This window comes from Pholcus phalangioides, unplaced genomic scaffold (genome assembly GCF_987345545.1).
Source record: "Pholcus phalangioides strain wild (caught in Gottingen) unplaced genomic scaffold, Ppha-v1.0 ptg000010l_1, whole genome shotgun sequence".
Lineage (NCBI taxonomy): Eukaryota > Metazoa > Arthropoda > Arachnida > Araneae > Pholcidae > Pholcus > Pholcus phalangioides.
Genome location: NW_028301603.1, coordinates 44,911,257 through 44,936,264, shown reverse-complemented (window position 1 = coordinate 44,936,264; position 25,008 = coordinate 44,911,257). Strand labels below are relative to the sequence as shown.

Genomic DNA, 25,008 nt, shown 5'->3' with positions numbered 1-25,008 from the left:
GAATAGTTTTTAATAACAAACGTACTGCCATGGGACATAGGCACCAGAACATGGCGGGGGGGGGGGGCTATTTCAACCCCCCAATAAATTTTGTGTTAGGGGGCTGAGAACCCCCCATCTGTTGAAATTGAGACAATTTTATCAAGAGAGAGTGGATGTTTTTCAATGCACTCAGTTACAGCGCATTTGCTATATGCTCTCCATGTGTTTGACCTTTGAGTGGCAATAATCCTAAAAGTTCTTCTTTAGGACCTGGAGATGAAATAAATTGTACAAAAAGTGAAACTTGTGCTGTATCAGTTATGTCATAAGACTCGTCAACTGCTATTGATAAAGCTGAAACCAATTTAAGATCTTTGGCTCGCTGGTTGATTATATTCGAAGATATTTTGACTGTTCTATCTTTAGCAGACAATGGTAACTGTTTAATTTTTTTTTAATATCTGCTTTGTTCTTAAAATCCCGAAATAGCTCTTCGAATGCATTTATGAAACACTTTTTATGTATTCGAAGTCCATATATGGTTTCCTCTCTTTGCAATCTCTTGATTAACCACAAAACAAAAAATATTATCAAACAATTTAGTAATATCAAAAATAGATCTCAAGAAATGTTCAATGCAATATTGACATTGCTGGAAGATTGCATCCAGTAATTAAATACAGAAATTGATTTTTCTTGACTCTTTTGAAGTTCCTCAACTGCTTTCTTCCTTGCATTACCGACAGGATATTTAGTACTAAATGACACGTGTTTAGTTGTAAAGTGTCTCTTTAAATTTGATTTCTTGTTATGATCCAATTTTTCCTGACAAATAAGACAGGTCGGAAGGCCATTTAAGTTTTGAATAAACGCGAAAGGTTCGGCCAATTCAACTTCAAATTCACGGTTTTCGTATATTTCGTTTTTCTCTGCTTCTTCTTTGTAGCCATGTCAAACAGGGCACCTAAAAATGTTTCATTTTATAATAATAAAGCCACCAACACAAAATAATTACAATTCTTAAATTGATGACAAAAATACCTGTAGGATCTGCAGCTGGTTGGAAAAATACAGGTAACTTCATGCTTCGAATAGTGATACAATGTTATTTAGATTAACTGTTAAAGTTTACTCATTACGTTACAATCAAAAAATGGTTATGGTCATGCAGAAAAGGAGGGAGTTCCAAATTTCATCCAGGTTCGTGATTGATATTATCAAGCAATTTAGTAATATCAAAGATAGATCTCAACAAATGTTCAACGCAATAAGCCATCAAAACAAGAATTGCAATTTAAATCACATTTTTAATGAAACAGAGGAAATTGACTTAAAGATGAGGCCCCATTACAAAAAAATACAAATAATTAGATTTAAGACATGACTATCGAACTCAAAATATAACCCTTTGAACAGGCAGGAATTGATCTGGCGGGGGGTCTAAATACTTAGCAGACATGATAGTTGTTAATTTTAAAAAAAGTTTGTCGGCTTACGGATATCTTGCTCCCTTCTCTGGGAAATGTACGGAAGATGGGTTCACTGTAAGCTTGTCCGATGAGATGTTAGCCCGAGGACATCATCGATGAAAGCCCAAGGCAGGCCGTCTTGTGAGGCAGAGGCCCCAAAAGCATCGTCTTCAGATGGTCGCCCCTGGTGGATTGCTTCAGCAGCGATGACTGTTGTTGGATGCGGATGGAGAGAGGTGGCCATAGAGAGTTATCATGAGAGGTGGTGGCCATAGAGAGTTATCATGAGAGGTGGTGGCCATAGAGAGTTATCATGAGAGGTGATGGCCCAGGAGCGTTGTCTTGTGAGGTGGTGGCCCAGGAGCATTGTCTTCAGTTAGTTGTGGTCCCTGGTGAATGGCTCCTAGCAGTGTTGACCAATGTTGGATGCGGATGGATAGAGGTGGCCACGGGAGAGTCGTCATGAGAGGTGGTGGGCCAGGAGCGTTGTCTTCTATGATCTGGCTGGGTAGAGGTTGACATTCCTTAGTATGAAAAGCATTTCATGTTCTCTCCCCCCCCCCCATGTTCTGAGAGGAGACTCGTCTTTTGTGTCTATCTAACCCGACTACCTTAGGAGACAAAGCCTTATTTTCAACAACTTTTTCCCGAACTTCCCAGTTTTGATCCACATTATTAGTCGCGGAAGTGTCACATGACAGTAGCGTCAGGCTTTCACTCTTTCTTTTGGAAAAAGGCTGTGAAAAAGATGCCTCACTTGGGAGGGAAAGAGAGCGAGAACAAAATGGCCAAAATGTATGCAAACATTATTTTCTCCAAAATCTGGGATTTCTGTGCGCCCGAATGTGGTATTTTGTGGAAGAGCCACACTCAAGGGGCCAAAGAGCCGCATGTAACTTGGGATCCACAGTTTGCAGACCACTCGTTGAGAAACACATCATATACTTATTTTAATGTGTATATAGAATCCCTTGATTTTTTTGGGCTTAAAATTTGGCAAAATGTTTAAAAAGATGTTCTTTATACACGTTAAAATACAGTACATACAGCATTTTCCAGTATGCATAAATGTATTAGCAATTCCCCAAAGGAATATTTATATGATATACATGCACAACTTAGTATTTTTAATCTGAGAGGGCCAGATATATATATATATATACACATATATATCTAATCATTCTTTTTTTCTTCATTTACACTATAGCATAGCTGCCAACTTTTGAAAATGAAAATTAGGGAGATTTTTGTGCGGACCCGCGCATATTTTATAGTAAAACCATTCCCTAATACAAAAGGGATTATGCTTAAATTAAATAGGGATTTTCCACACATAAAAGTTAAAGCATAAAGAATAAAATACTTACTCAAAAACTGAAGTCAAATAAAATAAGGATTTTACACACATGGAAGTTAAACCCTTGGGAATAAAATCCCTACACAAAAAACAAGTGAAATTAGAGGCCAAATCTTCAATGGTGATCTAAAAAAATATATATATTGTGTTCAATCAGAAACGATGCGAAGAAACATTCTGCGCGAATGACCCCAAAATCATCAGAAGATGAAGGAAACAAAAGAGTCAATTTTTGAAGAACACTGACTTTTTGTGACACTTGCTTGATGTTTTTTTGATTTCGCATGGGTGATGATGTCAGTCTTTCCACCATGACCGATTTTTATGTCCTTAACACAACTTGTACAGAAAGAAAAAGTCTGCCTTTTTCTGGAGCGTTTGATGAAAGGAAATTCATTGGATTAAGTATCTTTAAAATTGATTAAATATTTTTTGCTTATCGGTATTTATGTTTTGTTATCGCACATTCATAACTTCAAAAAAAGAAAAAGTTTTGACCATATGTGCATCACTATAATCTTCAATTATTATCCAGGACTATTGGCTGCTAAGCTATTTCCCTGCACGATAAGACAAACAACTTTTCTTGTTACCATGAGAGGGCTTGTAAAACTTCCTTGAAAAAGGAATTTCCCACTATTACCCCATTTAGGATGTGTGACGTCATTTTGAAAGGGGGAAAAAAACACAAGAAATTCCTTAGGAATTGTTTTTAGAAGCAGGGATTTTTTAAAATAAAGTATGGAATCTTTAGGGACAATTAGAGATTTTTTGTGATTTTCGTAAAAATTCTGGAGATTAAGAACTTTTCGGGAGGTCGAGAGATGAGGCCAAAATTCAGGAGACTCCCGGAAAATTCGGGAGACTTGGCAGCTATGCTATAGATTTACTATAGAGGAGTCTGTAGAAGATTCTTATCAGTGAGTCTACCAAATTTCTCAGCTTACAGGGCTGACTCCCAGGATATGAGAACCTTGCACGCGTGTGCTATAATCCAACATTTTTCAGGATTACAAGTGGTTTCTCAACTTTGAAGTGCAATTTTTTCCTGATTAGCCAAATTATAAAAATTAATGCAAACCCAGCAAGAACAGAGAGAGCAATAACACAGAAAAATATAGAATATGAAATGGAGAGAATATATAAATTTCAGCACCTCTATAAATAGCTTTCATATAATCTGGCTGCAGGGTTTTCGCTTCCACTGCATCTTTCAAGGACTTTTTGTAATTACCTATCAAAAAATAAAAAAATAAAGAATAAAACAAAAGTACTTTTATTAAAACATACGAATGCATATATGTCAACTTAATATACAACTTTCAGAAATAGATAATTAAGCAATATCATCATATCTTATTCTAAAGAACACTACTAATACTGTGATTTCCTACCTATAATCTGTAGTAGTTCTGCTATAATCTGCACTTTTGTTTTGCTATGTTGAGATAAAATGCCAACTCAAAATCCACAGCAGCATATCATCCACGCACACGAACTTTTGATTGCTACCTTTGTAATCAAATTTAATCTGAAGTGATGGAAGTACATTTTTCTCCAAGGGGTCATTGGGGGGGGGGGGGTGGAGGTGGTTTGAATGATGCTTATGTCATCAACCACCCTTTATGAAGATATGAAATATTCTTAATGGCATCTTACTCTGTAGGCCAAAAACGAGTAAAACCTTTTGCTAGTTTGTGGGCACCTAAACTAACATTCTCCCTATTGATAAGTCCCCTACAGATCCACTTTAGTGATCTTTAAATGTTTCATGGATCCTTCAAGTGCTCTGGAAATGTTTCATGGATCCTTCAAGTGCTCTGGAAATGTTTCATGGATCCTTCAAGTGCTCTGGAAATGTTTCCGGGCTGCTTAAGTGCTCTGGAACTGTGCCACGCATCACTCAAGTGATCCATAATTATGCAACGGATCACTTAAGTAATCTGGGAATGTTCTGCAGGTAGCTTGAGTGATGTAGGACTACACTGGGGGCCGCTTAAGTGCTCTAAAACTGTGCCACATGTCAATCAAGGGATCTCTAAATGTACCATGGATTAAGTGTTCTGTAACTGTGTCGTGGGTTACTTAGGTGATCTTTGAATATGAAAATGATCTTTGAGGCCTAGTTCAGTGATCTGAAAATGTGCCATGGGCCACTTAAATGCTTTGGAATTGTGCCACGGGTCATTTAAGCGATTTGTAAATGTGCCGCTACTTTCATTTTTTAGAAAATTAGGTTTGTGGGGGCAAGCCACATCAGATAACCTTCAGGACCACATTTGGTCTGCAGGTCAAGGGTTTACCATATATGGTTTACAGAGTGGGCAATGAATTTGTTAAAGAGAAATTTTGAGTTCTTACCCTTTAAATAGCATTGAGATTAACAGAAATCGATCATAAGAACAAATAAAGGTATTTTCTTTTGAAATTTTAATTTTAAAAAAAATATATCTGCATTGAAAAAAAATTTTTTTTTCCTCTGGGGGGAGGTGCACGAGCTCCTATGGCCCCTCCTGCGTATGTTTCTGATCACACCATTATGCGTTAGGAGGTAGGGGGCAGTGATGATGACATTTTACTGACAAGGGGGGGGGGAGGTCAAAAATAGCTAAAAATTTGCTTACGTCATACTTGAACGACCCCTAAGTGTGTGCACGTATTGCGTGTGTGTTTCTGATTCTGGAGACCCAGTTACTATTGGTTAAAAACCCGAATTTCAATTTTTTTAGTTTTCAGGTTTTGAATGACTAATGGGAAACATTTCTTGGTGTTTTCAACTCTGGCAATCAGTAGCGATCGGACCAATAGGAATGGGGAACACTCTATTCATTTAAATAGCATGTCGCCACTTTACAGGAACTGGGTGCGAGAAGCAGAAAATTCCCTGGAATGAAAAATCACTTCTGGTTGAAGATTCCGCATATGTAGAACTAGTATTTGAACTAGATTGCGAGCGATAGAAGATACTGATTTATTGATCAAAAACACAATATTTGTCAATTTTCTTTTGAAAACTCAAACTTGTTACTCTGGTAAATTTGAAATTGGTAATTTGGTAAATTTGAAAATATTGAGAGAATCGTTCAAAATCAGTTAGTACACTGGTGTAAGAAATTAAGAGAATTTGAAGACTTGGTCGATTATCTCTAGAACTACTGTACTGATTTTAATGATATGTGTTTGATATGTGCATACATTGATACAATACAAAACAAATAACCATTCAATAATACACACGCATGATCGTGCGTAACACTCGTTGGAGTCGGAAGGTATGAAACAGCGGTTGCAGAATAAACAAAAAAATAGGTAAATAGATTAGTTAATAGGGGGTATGGTCCCCTCTTACATATATACAGGTCTCGCAGCGTGATTTCATACTTGAAATAAGGCAGTTTATCATTTCCTGTGGCAATTGGTCCCACTCGTTCAGCAACACTGTTTTCATTCCCTGGATGGTTCCTGGAGGGGGGTTGCGAGTTACAATTGCCCTCCCCAGAACGTCCCAGACATGCTCTATAGGGTTAAGGTCTGGATATCTGGCTGGCCAATCCATCCGGCGAATATCCTCACTCTCTAGAAAATCGTTGAGGCCAACTGCACCCCTGAAAAAGCAAACATAGGGCTCCAAGACTTCACACCAGTCACAGTGCCTCTTTCAAAGACATGGAGAGGTGTGCGGCCATCCAACATGATGCCTGCCCAGACCATTAAACCTCCTCCACCATAATGGTCGATTTCGCGGACATTGAAGTGTAGGTAGCAGGTCCCTGGTTCTTTCCATATGAACGTACGGCGAGAATCGGTGCTTAGGCTGAACTGGGACTCATCAGTGAAGAGAACGGTCGCCCATTGATACATACTCCAATCTCTATGCTCTCTGCACCATGATAAACGGATTCTCCTGTCCGTAGAAGTGAGCGGGAAGCAAACAGCAGGTCTTCCTGCAAACAACCCTCTCTAATGAAGTCTTTTGGAAACAGTCACCCTTGATACACGGGTTCCTGTGGCTGCAGACAAGTCACGAGAGAGCTGAGAAGCTGTAGCACTCCTGTTACGACTCACTATAATCGACAAATGGCAATCTTCTCTGGACGTCATGGCTCTTGGACGACCTTGCCCAAGCTTTCTCTCGATGGATCCGGTATCCTGGAACTGTTTCCATAAGTTACACATGACGCTGGGCGTTAAATTGAACTCTCTACAAATCTGGACTTGAGATTGGCCTGCTTCCATCCTCCCCACAATTCGCCACCTCATTCCATCATCTAAACGTTGGTGGTTATTCATTTTTACTGTTACAATTTGAAATTAACCGATTGCTGCAAAATAACACCAAGAAATTCGCAGAGGTGTGCTAGCGAACGAAATGTGTCTTAACTTACGCACGCTTATAAAGCCTTTTTCTCTACTGGCTCCACCTACACACACGTGTATGTTTACGTATTTGACGTACAAGATTTGCATTTTTGTCTAGAAGCAGTGGTTTTACATTCAGTTCAGTTCTTTTCATGGAATTGGATAAAATATGCAAATTCTCTTAATTTATTTCACCAGTGTAGTTAGGAGAAAAGATGACAATATATTTTTTTTAAATTTCAGTTTAAGATATGTCATAAGATTATAACATATAACATATTATTAGTCGACAAAAGGCCATGGCCTGTATAGTCGACCGTAGACAATTTTCTACGATCAAACTGTAAATAAAAGAACAGTGCTAAAGAAAAGTGTTAAAGAAAATACATTCAGCACTTTCAGTATTCAGAAAATACATTTAGCATCAATCAATATAAATAATAATTATAAATATATATACATTCTCATTTATATACATTTACAAATACATTAATTATATATATTTACAAATACATTAATTATATACATTTACAAATACATTAATTATATACATTTACAAATACATTAATTATATACATTTACAAATACATTAATTATATTCAAATGCAATTCTCTCATATATAATACATTCAAATAAATTTATTATCTGATAGTGATGAGTTAGAATTATGGCACACGCCGGCATACAAGTAATAAGAATTTCGCTATTGTATATTAAAATATACGTCAATATCATCTATTGATAAGATTAATTTGAAATGGCTTTTTTAAATTTTGTGTAGGTAGGTAAATTTTGAATTTCTAAAAGTAATGCTTTGTAAAATTTAGGAGCCAAGTAGTAAAAATGTTTCCGGAAAATTTCTTTTCGTGCGTATGGTGAAAATTTCAGTTGGTCGTCGTAAAGGTACATTATTATTTGCTATACATAACGATTTATTCTGGTATAAAGTGAGAAGAATTTGGTATATAACATTACATCTCAAAGGTAATAAGTTTAAGGTTCTTTATATTGGAGTATGTGGAGGACAAATACTATTCATGGTTCTAAAACATCTATTTTGAATTGACACTATTGATTGCAAATTTGTTTTATAGTATATATTTTTGTTTTACAGTATATTTAGTATATATTCAATCACATTTCTTTTTTGGTTAAGGAGAACTTAATCAAAATATTTTTTATAGTTAAAAAATCATTATACTAGGCCTATATTTGGTTTTCTCCAGGGTAGTTCGGTTTAAACCACATTGGTTTTGACCATGGTTTTAACCAAGTGGTTTTTTTAAAAAAAATCACATAAAAGTGACCGAAACATAAATCTTTTTCTCTTGAAAAATATTATATATTACTGAAGGGGAAATATGAAGCTTATCTCCTTCAGTTATTGTTTGTGGAAACTAGACACACCTGTTTTGTTTTTGTTTTCTCTGGGAATTTTTTCTTACTTTTGCATACCATTTGTTAATAAACATGCTTCATTACTTTTAGTATAATCAATAAAGTTCAAGTGATAGTGTTACACAATTTGAGGCAGTGATAGCGACCGTAACAAGCTACATTTTGGTGTAGTTTGTTTCTTGGTTTGCGATTCGATTCCGAGGGTGGAGGCCACCATGTTTGAGAGTCAGGTTTTTCCCAATACCGCCCACTTGATTGTTCCCATTATCACCATAGGCGATATTACAAACACTTTCAAAGTAGGTTTTTTTCAGATGTCACATAGAAAGACGTGGAACAAGATTAAAATAAAAGAGATGTAATAGCGGTACAAAAATAGAGATGGGACTATTGAAAGCATCTGAGGCTTTTCAAGTACCTGGATCTACATTAAAAGACTATGTAAAAAAACCTGAAGATGAACTTAAAAAATTACTTGATGTGCCACTAGGACGAAAGCCTTTTTTTATATAGAAGATCAATTTGTTGAGTATTATTTACAGATGAATAAAACTTACTACGGACTTAGGAGAAAGGATGTAAAAAGAATGGAATTTCAACTTGCCATTAGAAGTAATTTATGCCACCCATTTTCTGAAGAAAAAAAAAAATTCAGGTATATACAAAATGCCTCCCTCTTTTTTTCAACAGATACCCAGACTTGTCCCTGAAAAAGAAAAAAAAAAGGGAAAAGCTCTATCACTTAAAAGTTCATCAACTTATGGCAAGACACTAGCAAAATTTCGTAGTAACGAAGTGATTTCTCCAGTCCCTACGAGTTTGTTATAACGAGATTCGACTGTAATTGAAATAAAATTGGAACAAATGCTTCATTTGTGAGAGAAATTCAAACTATGAATAGATTTGATGAAATAATTTACAGAAGAAACTAATTTTTAATGCTGGGAACGCAACCAAATAAACCATGAACATGTTTTTGAAAATGAAAAGGAATGCAATGCCCACAATGTAAAAGCCAAATCAAAACTTTTCCTTTGCATCAGCATTAAAAAAAAAAATTATTGCTTTTTCCCCTCCCGCCACTTTGACAAATAAAAAAAGTATACAATATATAGGCCTAGTACAGCAGTGGAAAACCTGCTCGCACTATGTGCATCTTCCTGGCGCAAATAAACCCTACCCACTACCTGGTTTAGAAACATGCATGCACTATATGCATAAAGGAAGCCAGGCTCACTTTTACACATCAAAGTTGCAAAACTATGGAAAACATAACTTCAACCAACCCCAGTGTGCTAGCACAATGACACAGTGACAGACATAGAAGTATATCGCAAACTGAAGAAATATAATTTTATAAAATATGAAAATTGGCATTAGAGTCATAAATAAAAACTAGTCTAACTTATACAAGAGAAGAATCTTGGTACCTATATGAAAGTGAGAAGCAGCCCTGTTTGCTAATAGCTGGACATTGAGGGTTTTGTCTTCACATTTCTGCTTCAAGCCTTCAGAATAAGCTTCAACAGCCCACCTGTACTTTTTCAACTTGAAATATTGGTTGCCATCATCTTTATGTACTCTAGCCAGTTCTGGAGAAAAAAAAGAAACACAGATAATCTGAAGAAAGCATTCAATGTACAGCTATATCCCTCACTTCACATAATTTTGCTATAACATAATTTTCAAAAGTTGATTTTAAACTTCTCCCCAACCTGCGAAATTCGGCTTAGAGTTTAACATTGATTCTGGACATGGGCTTGCAAATTGAAGATATTACATAGTTAAATCCTTTGATGATGGAATATATTTGATTTGATGTCCCTGAGACAAATGTGAAAGAAATTCTCAGATACAACTCACCAGATCTCATGAATGGAAAATGTTTGGTAATACATTGGCAATGTCATGAGAAATTTTATCGAAAAAAAAGGTTCTAGTGAAACTAAAATTTTTATATTTGTGAGAAATATGTAGAATTCTCTTTCTTTGCTACAGAAGTTTATATAAGGAGACCAAAATACTGCTTATCAGCCGATTCTGGACAGCTTTATTAAAAAGAGTTATCAGCCTATCATACCAAGCTCTTCAGGAAAGAAAATCTCCACACTCACTAGAATCAATCAAAAGTAGTGAAGACTGAAAAAGTATTAATTCATTTACATTGCTTAAATTCACAGACAGACATGACTGCCGAGAAAGAACATCTTGGGATGGTTGGAATTTTTTCCCAAAGGGAAGGACAGTCTCAGCCTAAATGCACAGGATTTATACATATATATATATAAGTTTGAATAATTAATTCATTAAAACAAAATGTTTATTTGATGTTGAGTTCAATTTTTTTAAATCTTTCTGAAGAAAAAGACAGTGTTAAAGCACGCTGCTTAATTGAATAAGTTCAGAAACTTTTCCCTGCTTAATTGAAAATAGTAGAGCATCGATTATTCAAAACAATTGGGGTTGTTTGAATAACTGATTTTTCAGATAACCTGATTTTATTCACAGAAAAAAAAGCTTGGGACAGAGCCTGGGTCGTGTCTGGTTAGTAGTGTCATAGAAGCAATGTGAAACAAAGAAACTGATATTAAACACAAAACTGTATATATTTTATATCACACGTCTTACAAATAACAGACTAGTCTAATTTGACAAGCTCAAAATGGCCATTAAAGTAAGCATATAGTTTAGGAAAAGAAGTCTGAAATTTCCTTTTGCTTCAGAGCAGAGACTCTTTTTTTTTTCCCCCTTGTTAAATCTCTCAAATATTTTAAAGACAGCAATTGGACAGCATCATATTCTTCTTGTTCTAATCACTTTATAGCTGTCTCAAAGCAGTGAAAAGCTTCCTCACTGGATGGTCCTTTTTCAACACAGTCATTGTCGCAAGGGCCAAATTGACACTGGCAATAATGATTTCATTGTCTGTCAATGCTTGATAGCCAGGGTCAGGTCAGCCATCACATTTGAAAAACTGTTGAATGTTCTGGTGAATGAATCCACTGGTGCAAGTGCCACTTCTCAATGTTAGGACAATCAGATAAAATGGAAAAATTTACTCTATTCAGAGGACTCTCAGAAGATGTCTGGAATATGGCCAGGACTGTACTTTTCATAGATTGGATAAGGTGATTGACTAATCATAATCCAAGGAAATATGTGGTGATAACTTCTTTTTGTTGTACTCTAAATTGTAAATTTAACTAGTAAATTCTGTTAATTAAAAGTAATTTTTTTTTTTTGAATTCATTATCTCAACTTCTGTTGAGTGGGATTGATTCAAGATGGTCGGTTACATCCCAGGTATGACAAGTAGTTCGTCACATGGAAGTAATTTTAAAATCAGTGTAACCCCCAGTTATTTATTCGATTTTAAGAGCTTTTCACAAATCAAAGAGCCACTTATTGGTTTCCTTGGATATGTACCAGCATGAACCATAATCCTGGTTTTCTGACATTTTTCATGTGGGGCATTTTCTGTGGGATCGATTCAAGATGATCGGTTACATCCCAGGTATGACAAGTAGTTCGTCACATGGTAGTAATTTTAAAATCAGTGTAACCCCCAGTTATTTATTCGATTTTAAGAGCTTTTCACAAATCAAAGAGCCACTTATTGGTTTCCTTGGATATGTACCAGCATGAACCATAATCCTGGTTTTCTGACATTTTTCACTGTCAAGTACACTCACAAATTTTGTAATGGCATCACTGTTCTTTTAATGTCTAATATTTTTGCATGTATTTAGTAGTATTTTTCTGAGATGGTCAGCTCTATGTAGTTCGATCATGCCTTACTTTTTCAGGTATAAATTTCCCGGAGACAAGATGATCAGGTTGCTTCCGTTCATCCATCTACAGTTATAATCATGGTTTACTGATCAGCTCTTAGAGAGCTGCCTGTTCCGCTAAAATGCTGGTGTCATAGTTCTACTTAATTTTCACATGTGCAAAGGCACATCACCGGCTGTTCCGATTGTTCTTGTCTCCTCGCTCAGTTTACATTATGCTTCAAAGTAGTGGTTGTCCCACTTGCTGCTGACCACTAGCTCCTGTCTATAGGCTTCCTGATACACAATGCCTGCTTGCCTGATCGGGTCTCCATGTCGCCGGGGCATGACCATGTTGTGCTTCTGATACACCACATCTGCCTGCTTCATCAGGACTTCACGTCACTGGATAGTGATCTCGCTACTCTTCTAAACAACTGTTGTGCTTCTGATACGCTATGCCTGCTTGTCGTATTGGATTGTAACTTTCGCTCACTTCCCTCAAGGTTGATGATGTCATGCCTCACATGAGCTGTTGTTCAGCTGTTGCTCTGCCAATGTGAATGGACTTTCTACATGAAGAGATAGACTATCGTTATGAGAATGTGAAGACTTTTAATGTTTCTGTTATATCGCTAATTGTTATTTGAATAATCTTGTTTAAAATATTGATAAATTCATTATTTTGTTAAACTTGAAAAAGTCTTTTTCTCGAATTATTTCTCTCTCTCCATTTATTTCTCGAATTATTCCTCAAATTATTTCTCTCTCTCTGTACCTCTTGCGCCCAAATTCTCCTGGAATAACTTGTTTCAGAAAGTAAGAGGTAAGAGTTCAAATTTAAAATTTTTTCAATTTTTGCCACTGGTAAAAATATGGCAAAAACTATTTTTGCCGGGACAATTTTTTTCATAGGGCAAAAATTTACATGTTTAATAAATTACCCATGGTAATATACCAGAGCTGTGCACAGTTTGAAAGAGTACAAAATCTAACACTAGTATTGCTTGCAAGGCATTGGTTGAAGATGTTCATTTTAGAGATTCCTATTACTGACAGATGCCCTGTGACACATTTTTTTTTTGCTAATGATGGTTACTTGGCAACACAATTCAAACAGTTTTTTTTACCTGTGCAGGGCCGCAACTAGGGGGGGAGCAGGTGGATCTCGTGCCCCAGGCGCTGGACCAGGGGGGGGGGGCAAATTTCATTCACGAATCTTACCTTCAACATTACAAGGGGGCACCAAAATAAGCACTTTCCCTGAGTGACCAAGCATCTAGTAGTGGCCCTGTTTACCTGAGTTGTTCTTGTTGCATGCATAGGGAATGGATGTTGTTTATTTGAGATGTTACAGCTTGTTTTGTTGTGTTTGTGAATCAATTTTTACATATCAAAAATGAGCCATCATCATTTACATGCTGTTGCCCTTAACTCTGTAAGATAATGGGCCAAAAAAAAAACCATCACTCCTGACTGTGCTATGACCACTTAGCACCCTACAGTACCACTTGCACCTCACCATTACTATTTTAATATGATGCATTTCTCATAAAATTATACAAAATAGAAGGTCCAAAAATAACACCTGCTGGTAGTGAATAAATGTTGCAGTGATTGCGAAATATTACCTTCTGGAGTGTTTTCATCAGGGTCATACTTCAGTTGCTGCAGAGCCTCAACCAACGGTGGGACTTCCTCACCTTCATTCAAAGGTTTGTCCATGAAAAATGGATGTTTGGCCATCTCCTGGATGAAAAATCATACACACAAAGTATAAGAAATTGAAAGTCACAATAACATATGATATATCAAAAATCTAAAGCTGCATGAGCCATCAACAATAACAAGAGAAAGTTCCTGTCTTTTACTCAAACATTCACAGAATAGCAGTATCACTACTGCCAACATTAAAAATGAGCTAAAACCCCTTTATCCCACCAAGAAAGAGGTGAAGAAGTTACCATGCATAAATACGGCATGAAAATTTTCCTCCTAAACTGGAAAATGACACTACTGCAAACACACACAAGTGTAGTAAGTCCAAACACTGAAGTTAAGACGGAAACGAATGGTGCACACTAATAGATGTAAGTTTATATATATTTTTTAAAAATAATGGATCACAACTCAACACACAAGGCCCAGAGAATTTCAGGGCCAACCTCAGAAGGGGTAATAAATTTAAGCGAATTTAATTAATAAAAATATGTGTAAACCCATGATCAGCACAGAATCTTTCCACAAGCACGAATGAAGGAATTTCAAGGAGGGGAATCAGTGAAACAGTAAAAGTATAAGTGCCAACACGTGCTATATATGCTAATTAGTGACAAATTTTCAAAAATGGAAAAAAATGCAGCAGCTTAAACAAATGTATTAGAACATTTGTGAAACAAAAAATGATAGTTGGGTCTAGCTGGTGAGTGCCACTATTATTGTCATCTTGACGCACCTGAACCACATTTGGATTGAATCAAAAGAAAAGAAATTGTAAGCAATTCTTTATGAATGTACTGCTGTTATTGCTATTATCTCACTCTAAACAGGTTTAAATTCCTAATAGACAAATGAGACAGTAAAATCCAGTGAGAGTCAATGTGTAAACAAAGAAAATGAGGCTGTCACTTTTGGAAGCTTTCTGCCAGGAAAGAAATATATGCCAGTGCATTGGCGGGGTAATAATCTTCAATCGCCACAGCCGATGATACATTGGAATGAATGTCTGAGGTTCCATTTTTGGCTACTTTCTAAAGGTAGCTAAAGCACACACCAATCAGCATGAGCACTGATCCTTTTATGCATAAAAAATTTGGGAAGTATTACTAATAAAGTGATTGCAAGCTTACTTCTTCCCATTTATCTTCTGGCCAACCATCTTCATATTTTTTTGGTTTCAGTTTTGAAACAAATTCATTCAACTCCTCATCAAGTTTAGCTGCCAAGTCGGAGGGATCTTGTTCCATAAACTGAAAAATTTATAAAATACAAGAGGATTAATAAATTATAAACTCGACACAATCATTGCATTATAATTTTACATTAGAAGAGTTTCGTCCTGAACTGGAGTATGCTGTAAGGTTTTGAAGACCAAATCTACAGAGGGACATAGACTTGGTTGAGGGGATACATAGAAAAGCTACTCATGCTCTTTTTGGCACACAATGCTTGAGATACAAAGAAAAACCTTGAATTCTCAAATATCTTTACATTGGAGGAACGTAGGTGTCAGGAAGGGGGATATGATCAAAGAGGTTAAAATTTTCAATGATGGACCATGAGTTATCAATATACCATCAATCAACTTTTTTGACACAGAAACTCAGTATCGTTTAGCAGTGCCCTAGTGGTGCAGTGGTAAGATGGATTACTTTTTCAAATAATATAATTTAATTTCCTGGATTACTCAAAAATTCATTGCTAGTGGTGCTGTGCTATATTAGACTGACACCGTAGTATTCACGCCAGAGTGGAGTGGCAAGATACAGGCGGCATGGGTGGGTCATTGGCCCCCCCCCCCCAGCATCTAAGGTAGACTCTACTGATCTAATGTATATGTGTATATATGAATTCACATCATCATCATGCCCCCTCCAGACTTTCAAGTCTATCTCTGCTTATGGACAAAACACTCATCTACCACCGAGAACGTTGCCGTCACTGTCCCAGGTTCAAATCCGGGGAAAAATATAAATAAGATAATTTCCCTAACGAGCTAGAGGCAACCACTTAGGCTATAGATGGTGTCTTAATTTCCAATTCAACATTAATAGCAGTACATTGCAATATAGCGATATGGCCAGAGTTGATGTTTGGTGACATAGTGGTAAGATGCTCCTCTTCCGCCATGAAAGTTGCCGTCAGATTCCATGGGTTCGATTCTAGGGTTAAAACATCAAAAATAAGTTTACCTTCTGAACCTGGGGGTGACCAACCATTGATGACACCTTCATTTCTCACCCAACTTCATTGGTTGAAAATTGCTGCTGATGATATGACCAGAATTGATATGAGGTAAAGTAGTATCATTCTGTTAAGTTCCAGGACGTGTTGTCACAGGGAGTTCTTCTCTAATAGGATTGTAAATAAATGGAATAGCTTATTTCCTGGGGTTGTGAATTCTAACAATTGATGTGTTTAAAAAAAGAAGTATGATAGACATAGTGGAATAAATCAATAGCTATCCATAGAACCATAATATTTTTCAGGGTGGTGTATTATATACAGGGTGGGCAAAAAGTCCATAGAAACTTTAAAAATGAATGAACACTGTAGAAATAACCAAAATGAAAAGCAGTTTGCTGGGTTAGCATCGCCCGGTCACAGTAATTATTTTAAGACCAGAAAAAACAGCCAACAATAGGTGGTGCTGGTACAAGTGACTTTGGTGGAAATATGTAAATGAGACAGTTATAAGAACTTGCTCTCTTAATCCACAATCAGTTCACCATTGTAAACCGTGTATGTGAACCTGCTGCACTCTTCCGTTGCTGGATTTGTGACTTGCCTGCAATGTGTTATCCCGTGGTGGTGGCCATGGACATCATGGGGAACACATATTGCTGTAATAAACAATTTAGAGGCATTTTGTTTGTTATTTGCATATCTTTTCTTTGACTTGTGTACGTCAGCGCCACATATCAAATGTTTTTTTTCTGTCTTAAAAAATTTTCTGTGACCTAGCAATGCAAATCCTGCAAACCGTTTTTTATTTGTTATTTTTATGGTTATTATGAATTTTTAAAGTTTCTACAGACTTTTTGCACACCCTGTACAATAAGTTATTATTTTTGGTAATATATGCTTTTGTATTGGGTTGCTGTATTTTGGTTATATTTGGCATCCATATTTTTTATGGGCATCTTTTTTCAGCCACTTCATTGGGCGTGTTGTGGCCTTGGTGTTTGCATATCAAGATGCTCCCCCTCTAGTTTTCCGTCTATGGGGCGGAGGGAGAGTAATCCGCTCCCTGTATCCACCTATGAAAATCAATCAGGAGGCATTAAAAATGTCTTTGATCATCTGTTGGTGCGTCTTAATCTTTCTAAAGAGAATTTCAATTGTTTAATTATGGTATAAATTACTATAAAACATTGTGGGTGCTCGAGCATCCATAGCATGCCCAGGTTCTGACGTCACTTGGATTTTGAAACTTGTTCATGCTACATTATAATTAATTTTAATGATATCAAACTTCATACATCAAAACATACTAAAGACTTCACGTTATTATTTCTAGTTTTACTCACAATTTATTTTCAGAATCCAAATAAAACTACAACAAATAAAATATTGCATAAAAATATCATCCTTACTTAAATCGCAACGTATGAACGGAAATTATATTTTTGTAACTTTTTTTTGCTATTGTTTACAATTCACGTGGCCCAGCAGTAAATAAACATCACCTATATGATCACTAGACATCCATATTCAAAGCCCCTTGAAAGGTAAGCTCTTAATGCAGCTTTGTCCATATTGGACTTTCCGCCTGAAGTCGAAATTGATAAAAATCAATAATTTTTGATGAGAAAAAGAGTTTTCGCCTGACATTTTGAACTTTAAATATTCTCAATGTAAATATGTATTTAAAATTTTTCGAACATTTAACTGATAATGAAACAAGACAGAAATTAGAGAAGCTAAGCAAGAAAAAACTATACACACCCTGAGACTGAGTTTACATTTTTGAAATTGAGTCTCGTGGCGGTTATTTCAATTTGCTTCCGTGTTTTTGTTATGTACGGCGTGATTAAAATTAACGTTAATTTACGTGATAAAAGTTTTGATCCGATAAGAAACAGATGGCTGAGAAAATACTTGAGAAGACGTTGTCCGGCGAATTGGCCGTCGATCAACTACTTAAGTGGCTGGTGTCGTCATCCTCATTACAAGACAGCAACGTCAGCCCAGGGGAATTCGTGCCATATTTTTTGAACCGCTTGAGACGATCAACATCGTGGATATTTCAAAATCCCGAAAATGGCGTCCAGGAGCCGTTGGTTGAGATCCCTCGTCCGACGTCATCTATCAAGGATCGTCGCTTGTCATCCTCGTCGACACCCTTGAGAAATGTCCAGGTGAACAGCTGTTCGTCATCCACGCAACAGCACAACGAGGACACGAGAAGTCGAAGAACAAGAAAGAAGAATGGGAAATTTCATGAATCGTTCGTCACTCAAAAAAATTCAAGCCCGGACATCAATGATCTCAATGCATTTCCACCACTGGATGATTCTCCCAGTAAAGTTAGGAGAATCAACCCTACTTCGTTGGCACACAATACCCCAAACTCCACCAAGACAATCTTACACAACTCTTTCAAGAAATCATCGGAAAGTATGATGCTAAACAGCGTGTTTTGCCCACCATATGAAGCCAAAAGAAGTAGTTTGAGTGAGAGAGATCTGTTGAAAGCGGCCAAAGAAAAATTTGTAAATCGCCAACCTGTTATGAGTTGCAACAATACTCAATCGATGGCAGTGAAATCTAAAAATACTATTATAATAGCAACTGGTAATACAACAGTACATGTTCTTCCGAATCTTTCTCTAGTCACTTGTAAAAGTAGCTTGGACATGTTCATTGATATATACAGTGGAATACTTGTTCATGGTTTAGCTCCTAATATAACGTCAGAGTTTCACTTTGTATTTCAAATTCTTTCATCAAATGTCAAAGTATCCAATGTTGGTAACTCATTATTTGAAAATATACATAATTGTGTGTATTTTGCAATCAGAATTCTGGAGAAGAATGAAAGTTTTGTGGAACTGCTAGATAATAATACACTGTTGGCTCTACTGAAGATTCCTTACCTTCCCAAGTTCTCTTGTAGATTATCTAAGCTACTGAAAAGTAGCATAAAAGACAAGAGTGTGAGGATTGTTATGCAATCATCTATAGAGGAAGTCGCTTTTCGGGAGGATATCGACACAAGGAAAAATTTCCCGTCCAATGAGTGCTTTTCTAGTTTCTCGAAACAGAGGGACATGTTTTATGAGATCTTTGAAGAATGGCAATTGAACTGCATGAAAGATGTTTGGTGCGAATCGTGGTTCAAGAAAAAGGTCTGCAAGCTCTTGGAATTGAGTGTTGACCCAATAAACTATTTTAGTTTGGCACGGCTAATCAAGTCTCAGATTCTTATCAGCTGCCTCCATGGAGATGAAGACTTGAAAAACAACTTGCATGACAGATTTGATATGCTCCAGGATAGGATTTCTGTTCAACGAGGGAACCCTTGTCCACCACCAACATTCCCAGGAGCACAAGGATTCTTTGAGGCATTTCTCAAAGCTGCTGATTCAGACTCCTTAAACCGCTACCTCCAAGACGTGTTTATATTTGATATAGTTGAACAAAATGATGCAAAGTTGCATTTTCATATGCAGAATATGTCTGATGTTAGAATTCAGACCAAGTTTGCAGCACATCTGCGAACTGTACAATTACTTGCCAAGTTTTTTGGTTTTGTGACATTTCTTCCTTATAAGAGTTCCAAGACATATCAGGAAAGTTTAGTGCATGCTCAGAAAAATTATAGAGCAGTTCGGCAACCATCTGTAGATTTGGTGATGATTCTGAACAGCGCCATACAGAACCACCAACTTGTATTAACCGTGCCGTGGATTGTTGAATACCTGAGCATGATGGACCAAGTTGCTTCGCTCATCGAACAAAACATCAGCCTGTGTCAGCTTCTTGCCAGCATATATCGAGGTGTACATAAAGAATACTTAACAAACTTGAATTATCAGTTTTTGCGAGTTATAGTAGGTTGGTTGATGGAGAAACCACTGTTTCCTTTGGAGCAGCTGTATCAGCACGACAAGCTCTTGGTCGAGTCCTTCAAATCTCATGATAATATACAGATGGATTGTCTTGATTGTAATGACATTGTAGATAAGAGTTTGGTGTATTCCTGTTGCCCGTATTTGTCCGAGTTGAGAATTGTGTTAGAAAACAAGGACATGAACATCAAACGTAGCATCCCAGATATTCGAAAAATCACCCCGTTACCTACAAATAACCTGAATAATGGGTTGAATTTGGAAGAGCAATTGAAGAAGAATCTGATTGAGAACTTTTATTTCCTTCAGCCAGTAGTTGTGAAAAAAATCATTGAATTCTCCTCTGAACGCATATGCAGCCGATTTGTTCACAAAATAAACCAGAAATTAGAAAAATTAAAATTGGAATATGTCAAAGGTATCTGTAAGAAATCTCCTCAGACAGTGGAAGTGGAAAACGCTGAAATCACGTCTGCAATACTTGACGCATACTCCAAGTTATGCTCTGAAGCGAGAGGTTACACTCTGCATTTTATAAACACGAAAAGTTATCTAGATGTCAAGAAGCTATTGTCATTTTTGATGGGCGAAGAATTCAGCCAATCAGTCATTGATATAAGTTGCGAGCTTGCTGCAAGATCTGTTAATGAGTTCTTAGCCAATTGGATTGAATTTAGTGCTGTTCCAGAAACAATGAAAAATGATATCAGAAATAAAGTGAACAGATGCATGAAGAAGAATGTGACCGTGACATCAATGAAAGTAGTCGCACCCAGTAGCGATTTTGAAGTGTCCTTGACTCGGATTTTGACTACGCTTAAAAAATTTCTTGTTCTGCTGAAATGCGATACTAAGACATTTCCTTTACAGGGATTATTGGATGTGTGCCAAGAGATTTGTGATGCGATAGACAATGGACATTTACAAGAAAGCATGACAGTGATCACAACAATAACTAGGGAATTGTTATTGGCTCTTATAGTTCACATCCCAGAGAGTTGTGTAATAAATGTTATGATGTCATTTGTTAATTTGTGGGTACGTTTCGGGCCAGATTGTATAAAGTTGAATCATTTCATTTCTCTATTTGGTTTTTACTATCTGGAACATTGTTCTGAAGGATCTGGTAGCTGGACAAAGTTAGGATTGTTGATGGACTTGCTTTTGGAAAATAACTTGATCTCTCTTGAAGAGTTAAGAAACTGCTTGTATGATTTGGATAGGGATCAATGGTCTGACTCTGTGTTGTGTTTGTTCCAGGACTGCATGATGCCTGTTGTCAAGAAGCACGTCCAGAAGTATTCCATAGATCAAAGTTTTTGTGATCTATTCTATCTGCTTCAGTTGAAACCTGTTACTTCTAATTAATATTTTACACATAAAGCGTGTTTAAAAAGTTTGGTGAAATGCCTGATATTTTGAGGGGCAACTTCATGGAGTAACTGTGACTGTCAGGGGTAAACTCATAATCTGATATAGTCCATGTGAGTGGTAGGGTCATAGTGTGATAAAACTAATGGTTAACACCCAATTTCTGCCATGAATTCAATAAAAAAAAAAATTGAAAATTTGTGCCCTCGTAACAGGATAGCAGCTCATTGAGCTTTTTCATTCTATGTTAGTTACCGATATCATGCTAGTATCTGTCCAATGAAGTAATCATGTCTAAGGTTCTACATGTCAACGGCTGACCCAAATGTGATTGTCCTGTTTGTTAGCACAAATGGCTTATATAGGCCTACATGGATCTCTTTGGCTGTTTTTCCCGATTTGCCAAGAGAAGAGTGAACAGGATATTCATTCATTGCACTGCACTCTACCTGTCACATTGATGACATCCAGTTGCCCACAACAGGTGTATTTTGGTGTTCAGGTGTATTGTATTCCACTCTTTAGTTACTTCTCATTCTATGCCTAGATAGTCACGCATGTACACAGCCCGTGCTGCCATTGTGATATCTGATCATTCGCTGAACTTTAGACACACCATGTATATACAGGGTGGCCATAAAATTTATTTGTTTTTGGAAACATCCAGTTGAAATTAATGAACGGTTTAAGATCAGATTTCATATTTAGATTTTTAAACTCATTAGTGAGGCTTGAAAACTCTAAATAATTTATTACGTTATCTTTCAGGGTTTTTATCAGTTCTATTTTACTCCAATTGCAGCTTTTGATACTACAGTAGATTCAATAATCTTGCCATGTTAATCCGACCAATCCAGTAATCTGACTTTTTTAGGTGGATTTTCTTTAAGCATAAAAGAGGAAAACATGCCATAGTATGTCTATGCGCAGAAATTTATATTGTTTACCCTGGCTTTTTTAGTTGCCTTCCAGTAATCTGGCGATTTCGATAATCTAGCACACCCTAGTCTGATATGTGTAAGATTAGAGAGTCTATTGCAATTCTTTTTCCTCAGAATTTATCTCATGCAGGCCTGACAGATTTTAGATATAAAATTCATTTTTCATTCACCTTTCTTTTAGTGACTTCATATAAAATGTTGTCTGGGGCCTTGCAAATCCCAGGGTTACAACTGCCTATGACTTAACATATAATTTTGCCCAATTCCATTACAGTGACGTTACCCTGATGTACATCAGCCCAGACTAACAATATAAGCAAAAAAGATGCAAGTTAAAAAATGATATTTTCTCTCTCTATATATGGGGAGGGGGGGGGGTAAATACAGATATTTCCATTGTGTTCTTTCTAATATATTCATCTTTTCAATATGACTCTGTGTTATGGAAAAACATTTCCCTTCTATAACCATGCCAAAAGCTTTCAAGATTTGCTCAAAGTGCGCATAACTGAGAAAAAATAAGATTCCTTGTGAAAAACTGATACAAGAAAGTGTCAGTTTTTTGATTTGACCTATAATTATGGAATTATTACATAAAAAATTGACCCTTTCACTTTAGAATTCTACGAAATTCACCAAATGTATAACAGCATTTTTATGCTGATAGCGATGCTATAACCCTGAGAGTAATCAAGTCAAGTTAAAGCTGCACACAAACAAGTTTTTTTTTTTCCTTTTCCCCTCATAAAATTTGGCATAACAGTAAAAGAAAATAACTGAACTTGGTTTCTAACAAAATTGAATATTTCAGTTCATTTTCAATTAGCAGCAACCCGCTGCACGGGCAGATTTTTTTTTCTTCCATTGGGTGTTTGGCATGTAACTGGCCATTAGAAAACTTGCACGTCACAAATTTCAAAAGAGAACTCCCTTAATATTCATCCAATCCTAAGATAGAAAACAGTTTTATATGTGGAATCGTCAATTATTAGACAATGTATAGCATTCAGCCTGTATACAGGGTGATGTAACTCTGGATATTAATGTAATTATTTTTGGCTACAGATGCTTCCAAATTTAGTTTTTTTTTATGGTCATACTTCGACTTGATTGTGTTAAAACTATGAACATCCTTCCCTTTAAAACAAATATAGATCTATCTTCACAATTATGATTTTGTAAAAAAATTTTGCTTGTTGCAATATATCGAGTTGTATTGTATTCACCTCAACGAGATTAAGCTGTTTCTAATAAAAAATATATTTTTTCCAAAGTGTAATTTGCTTGTTCTCTCATCATAATTATTCTTTATTTCCACTCAGTAGAACTTCATTTTCCAATATCAGTTATTTTGGAGAATAATTTGGAATATTTAAATCTAAAGACACATAATATTCTCCCTGCATTAATAAAATTCGAAGCATCATGGCCCCGGGACAATTCTTATTTTTTGCTTTTTCACGCTATAAATTAACTATAAAAGGGTCTGTGGAAAATCTGAACCCAGGGGCCATGCGAAGCACTATTATTTTTTATTGTCTGCATTTTTGTCGATGACATTTTTTTTTCCTAACAAGAAAAATATACAGGTTAACTAATATTAAATCACTCATGCACCATGTTTATATTCCTTTGCGGAACTTCTAACGTGAAGTTTGTTTCTGTTAGTGCTGTCATCTTCCATCAATTTTCCCAACTAGGAGTGACTTTCTAAAGGGTTAACTGCACCTAATTTGTCAAAAAGTGGGTGATAGATGAATGAAACATAAAACCCTAGCAATCCTGTGTCCTATCTCTGTTTTCTAGTTATGGTGGGTAGTAGTTTTCATTTTCAATTTGATTTTTCTCGGAATTGGATGTTTTTCTTGGCTCCTATTCATCTTTTTTGATGGGGAATTCCCATATTGGTTGTTCTTTTTTTTATTGTTCTTTTTTTTATTGTTCTTTTGTACTATTTAATCTTGGAATCTATTTAACCTCTTCACTTATATGCTATTGGTTATCTCCTGTGCTTTGTTTCTTTTGCAGTTTTTTCAAAAATTTCACTTTGGCACCTATTTACTCAATATAATTATTCTTGGCTCCTATTTATTCAATATTTATCCATATAAAAATTAAAAAAGGAAAAAAAAAAAATCTACACTGGACGGAATGAACTTGCTGGTAGGGAAGGCTTGAAGGATAATGGTGAATTACTGTTGACACACAATATTGATCGCTACTTATGTTGTGATATCCTGGAAATATTAAGTGGACTGCTTTTGGCCTTGCTCTCTTGGTATTTTATATTTATTTTTCAGGTGTGGCGGCATTGCAAAGGAATTTTATAAGATTAGGCTAAAATCTGTTTGTAGGCCATGACCATTTTTTGACCAGACTTCGACAAACTTTTCTCACACACAACTCAACATTCACACACTCTCCGACACACACCAAATACAGTCTCCTCTTTCACCTTCTTCATAGGTCCATCTGGACCCGCCTGTAACCCCACAGTCAGCCCCATCAGCTGGGCATGGGGGAAAAATCTAATGCTGGTCTGGTAGTTATGGTGGGTAGAAAGGAAG

General features: G+C 36.3%; 2 protein-coding genes across 5 annotated transcripts in view; one reads left to right on the top strand and one right to left on the bottom strand.

Moving 5' to 3' along the window:
• The window catches only part of LOC149081579 (hsp70/Hsp90 co-chaperone CNS1 homolog), a 62,014-nt gene that overhangs the window by 35,980 nt on the left and 1,026 nt on the right, over window positions 1-25,008 (bottom strand). For 2 of the 4 annotated variants that reach the window (XM_089238535.1, XM_089238537.1), the window contains exons 2-5: window positions 15,186-15,305; window positions 13,968-14,085; window positions 9,997-10,158; window positions 3,965-4,042 (exon numbers count right to left, since the gene is read on the bottom strand). In XM_089238535.1, coding sequence (XP_089094661.1) covers window positions 3,965-4,042; window positions 9,997-10,158; window positions 13,968-14,085; window positions 15,186-15,305 — 478 coding nt within the window. Of the gene's footprint in view, window positions 1-3,964; window positions 4,043-9,996; window positions 10,159-13,967; window positions 14,086-15,185; window positions 15,306-16,247; window positions 16,407-17,651; window positions 17,797-25,008 lie in introns of those variants that run through there. The other 2 variants (XM_089238536.1, XM_089238538.1) reach the window with 2 other exon arrangements.
• Window positions 18,014-21,670, top strand: LOC149081580 (codanin-1-like). The gene has a single exon (XM_089238534.1). It carries the CDS (start codon window positions 18,141-18,143, stop codon window positions 21,495-21,497), a length of 3,357 nt encoding a protein of 1,118 aa, XP_089094660.1. The 5' UTR covers window positions 18,014-18,140; the 3' UTR covers window positions 21,498-21,670.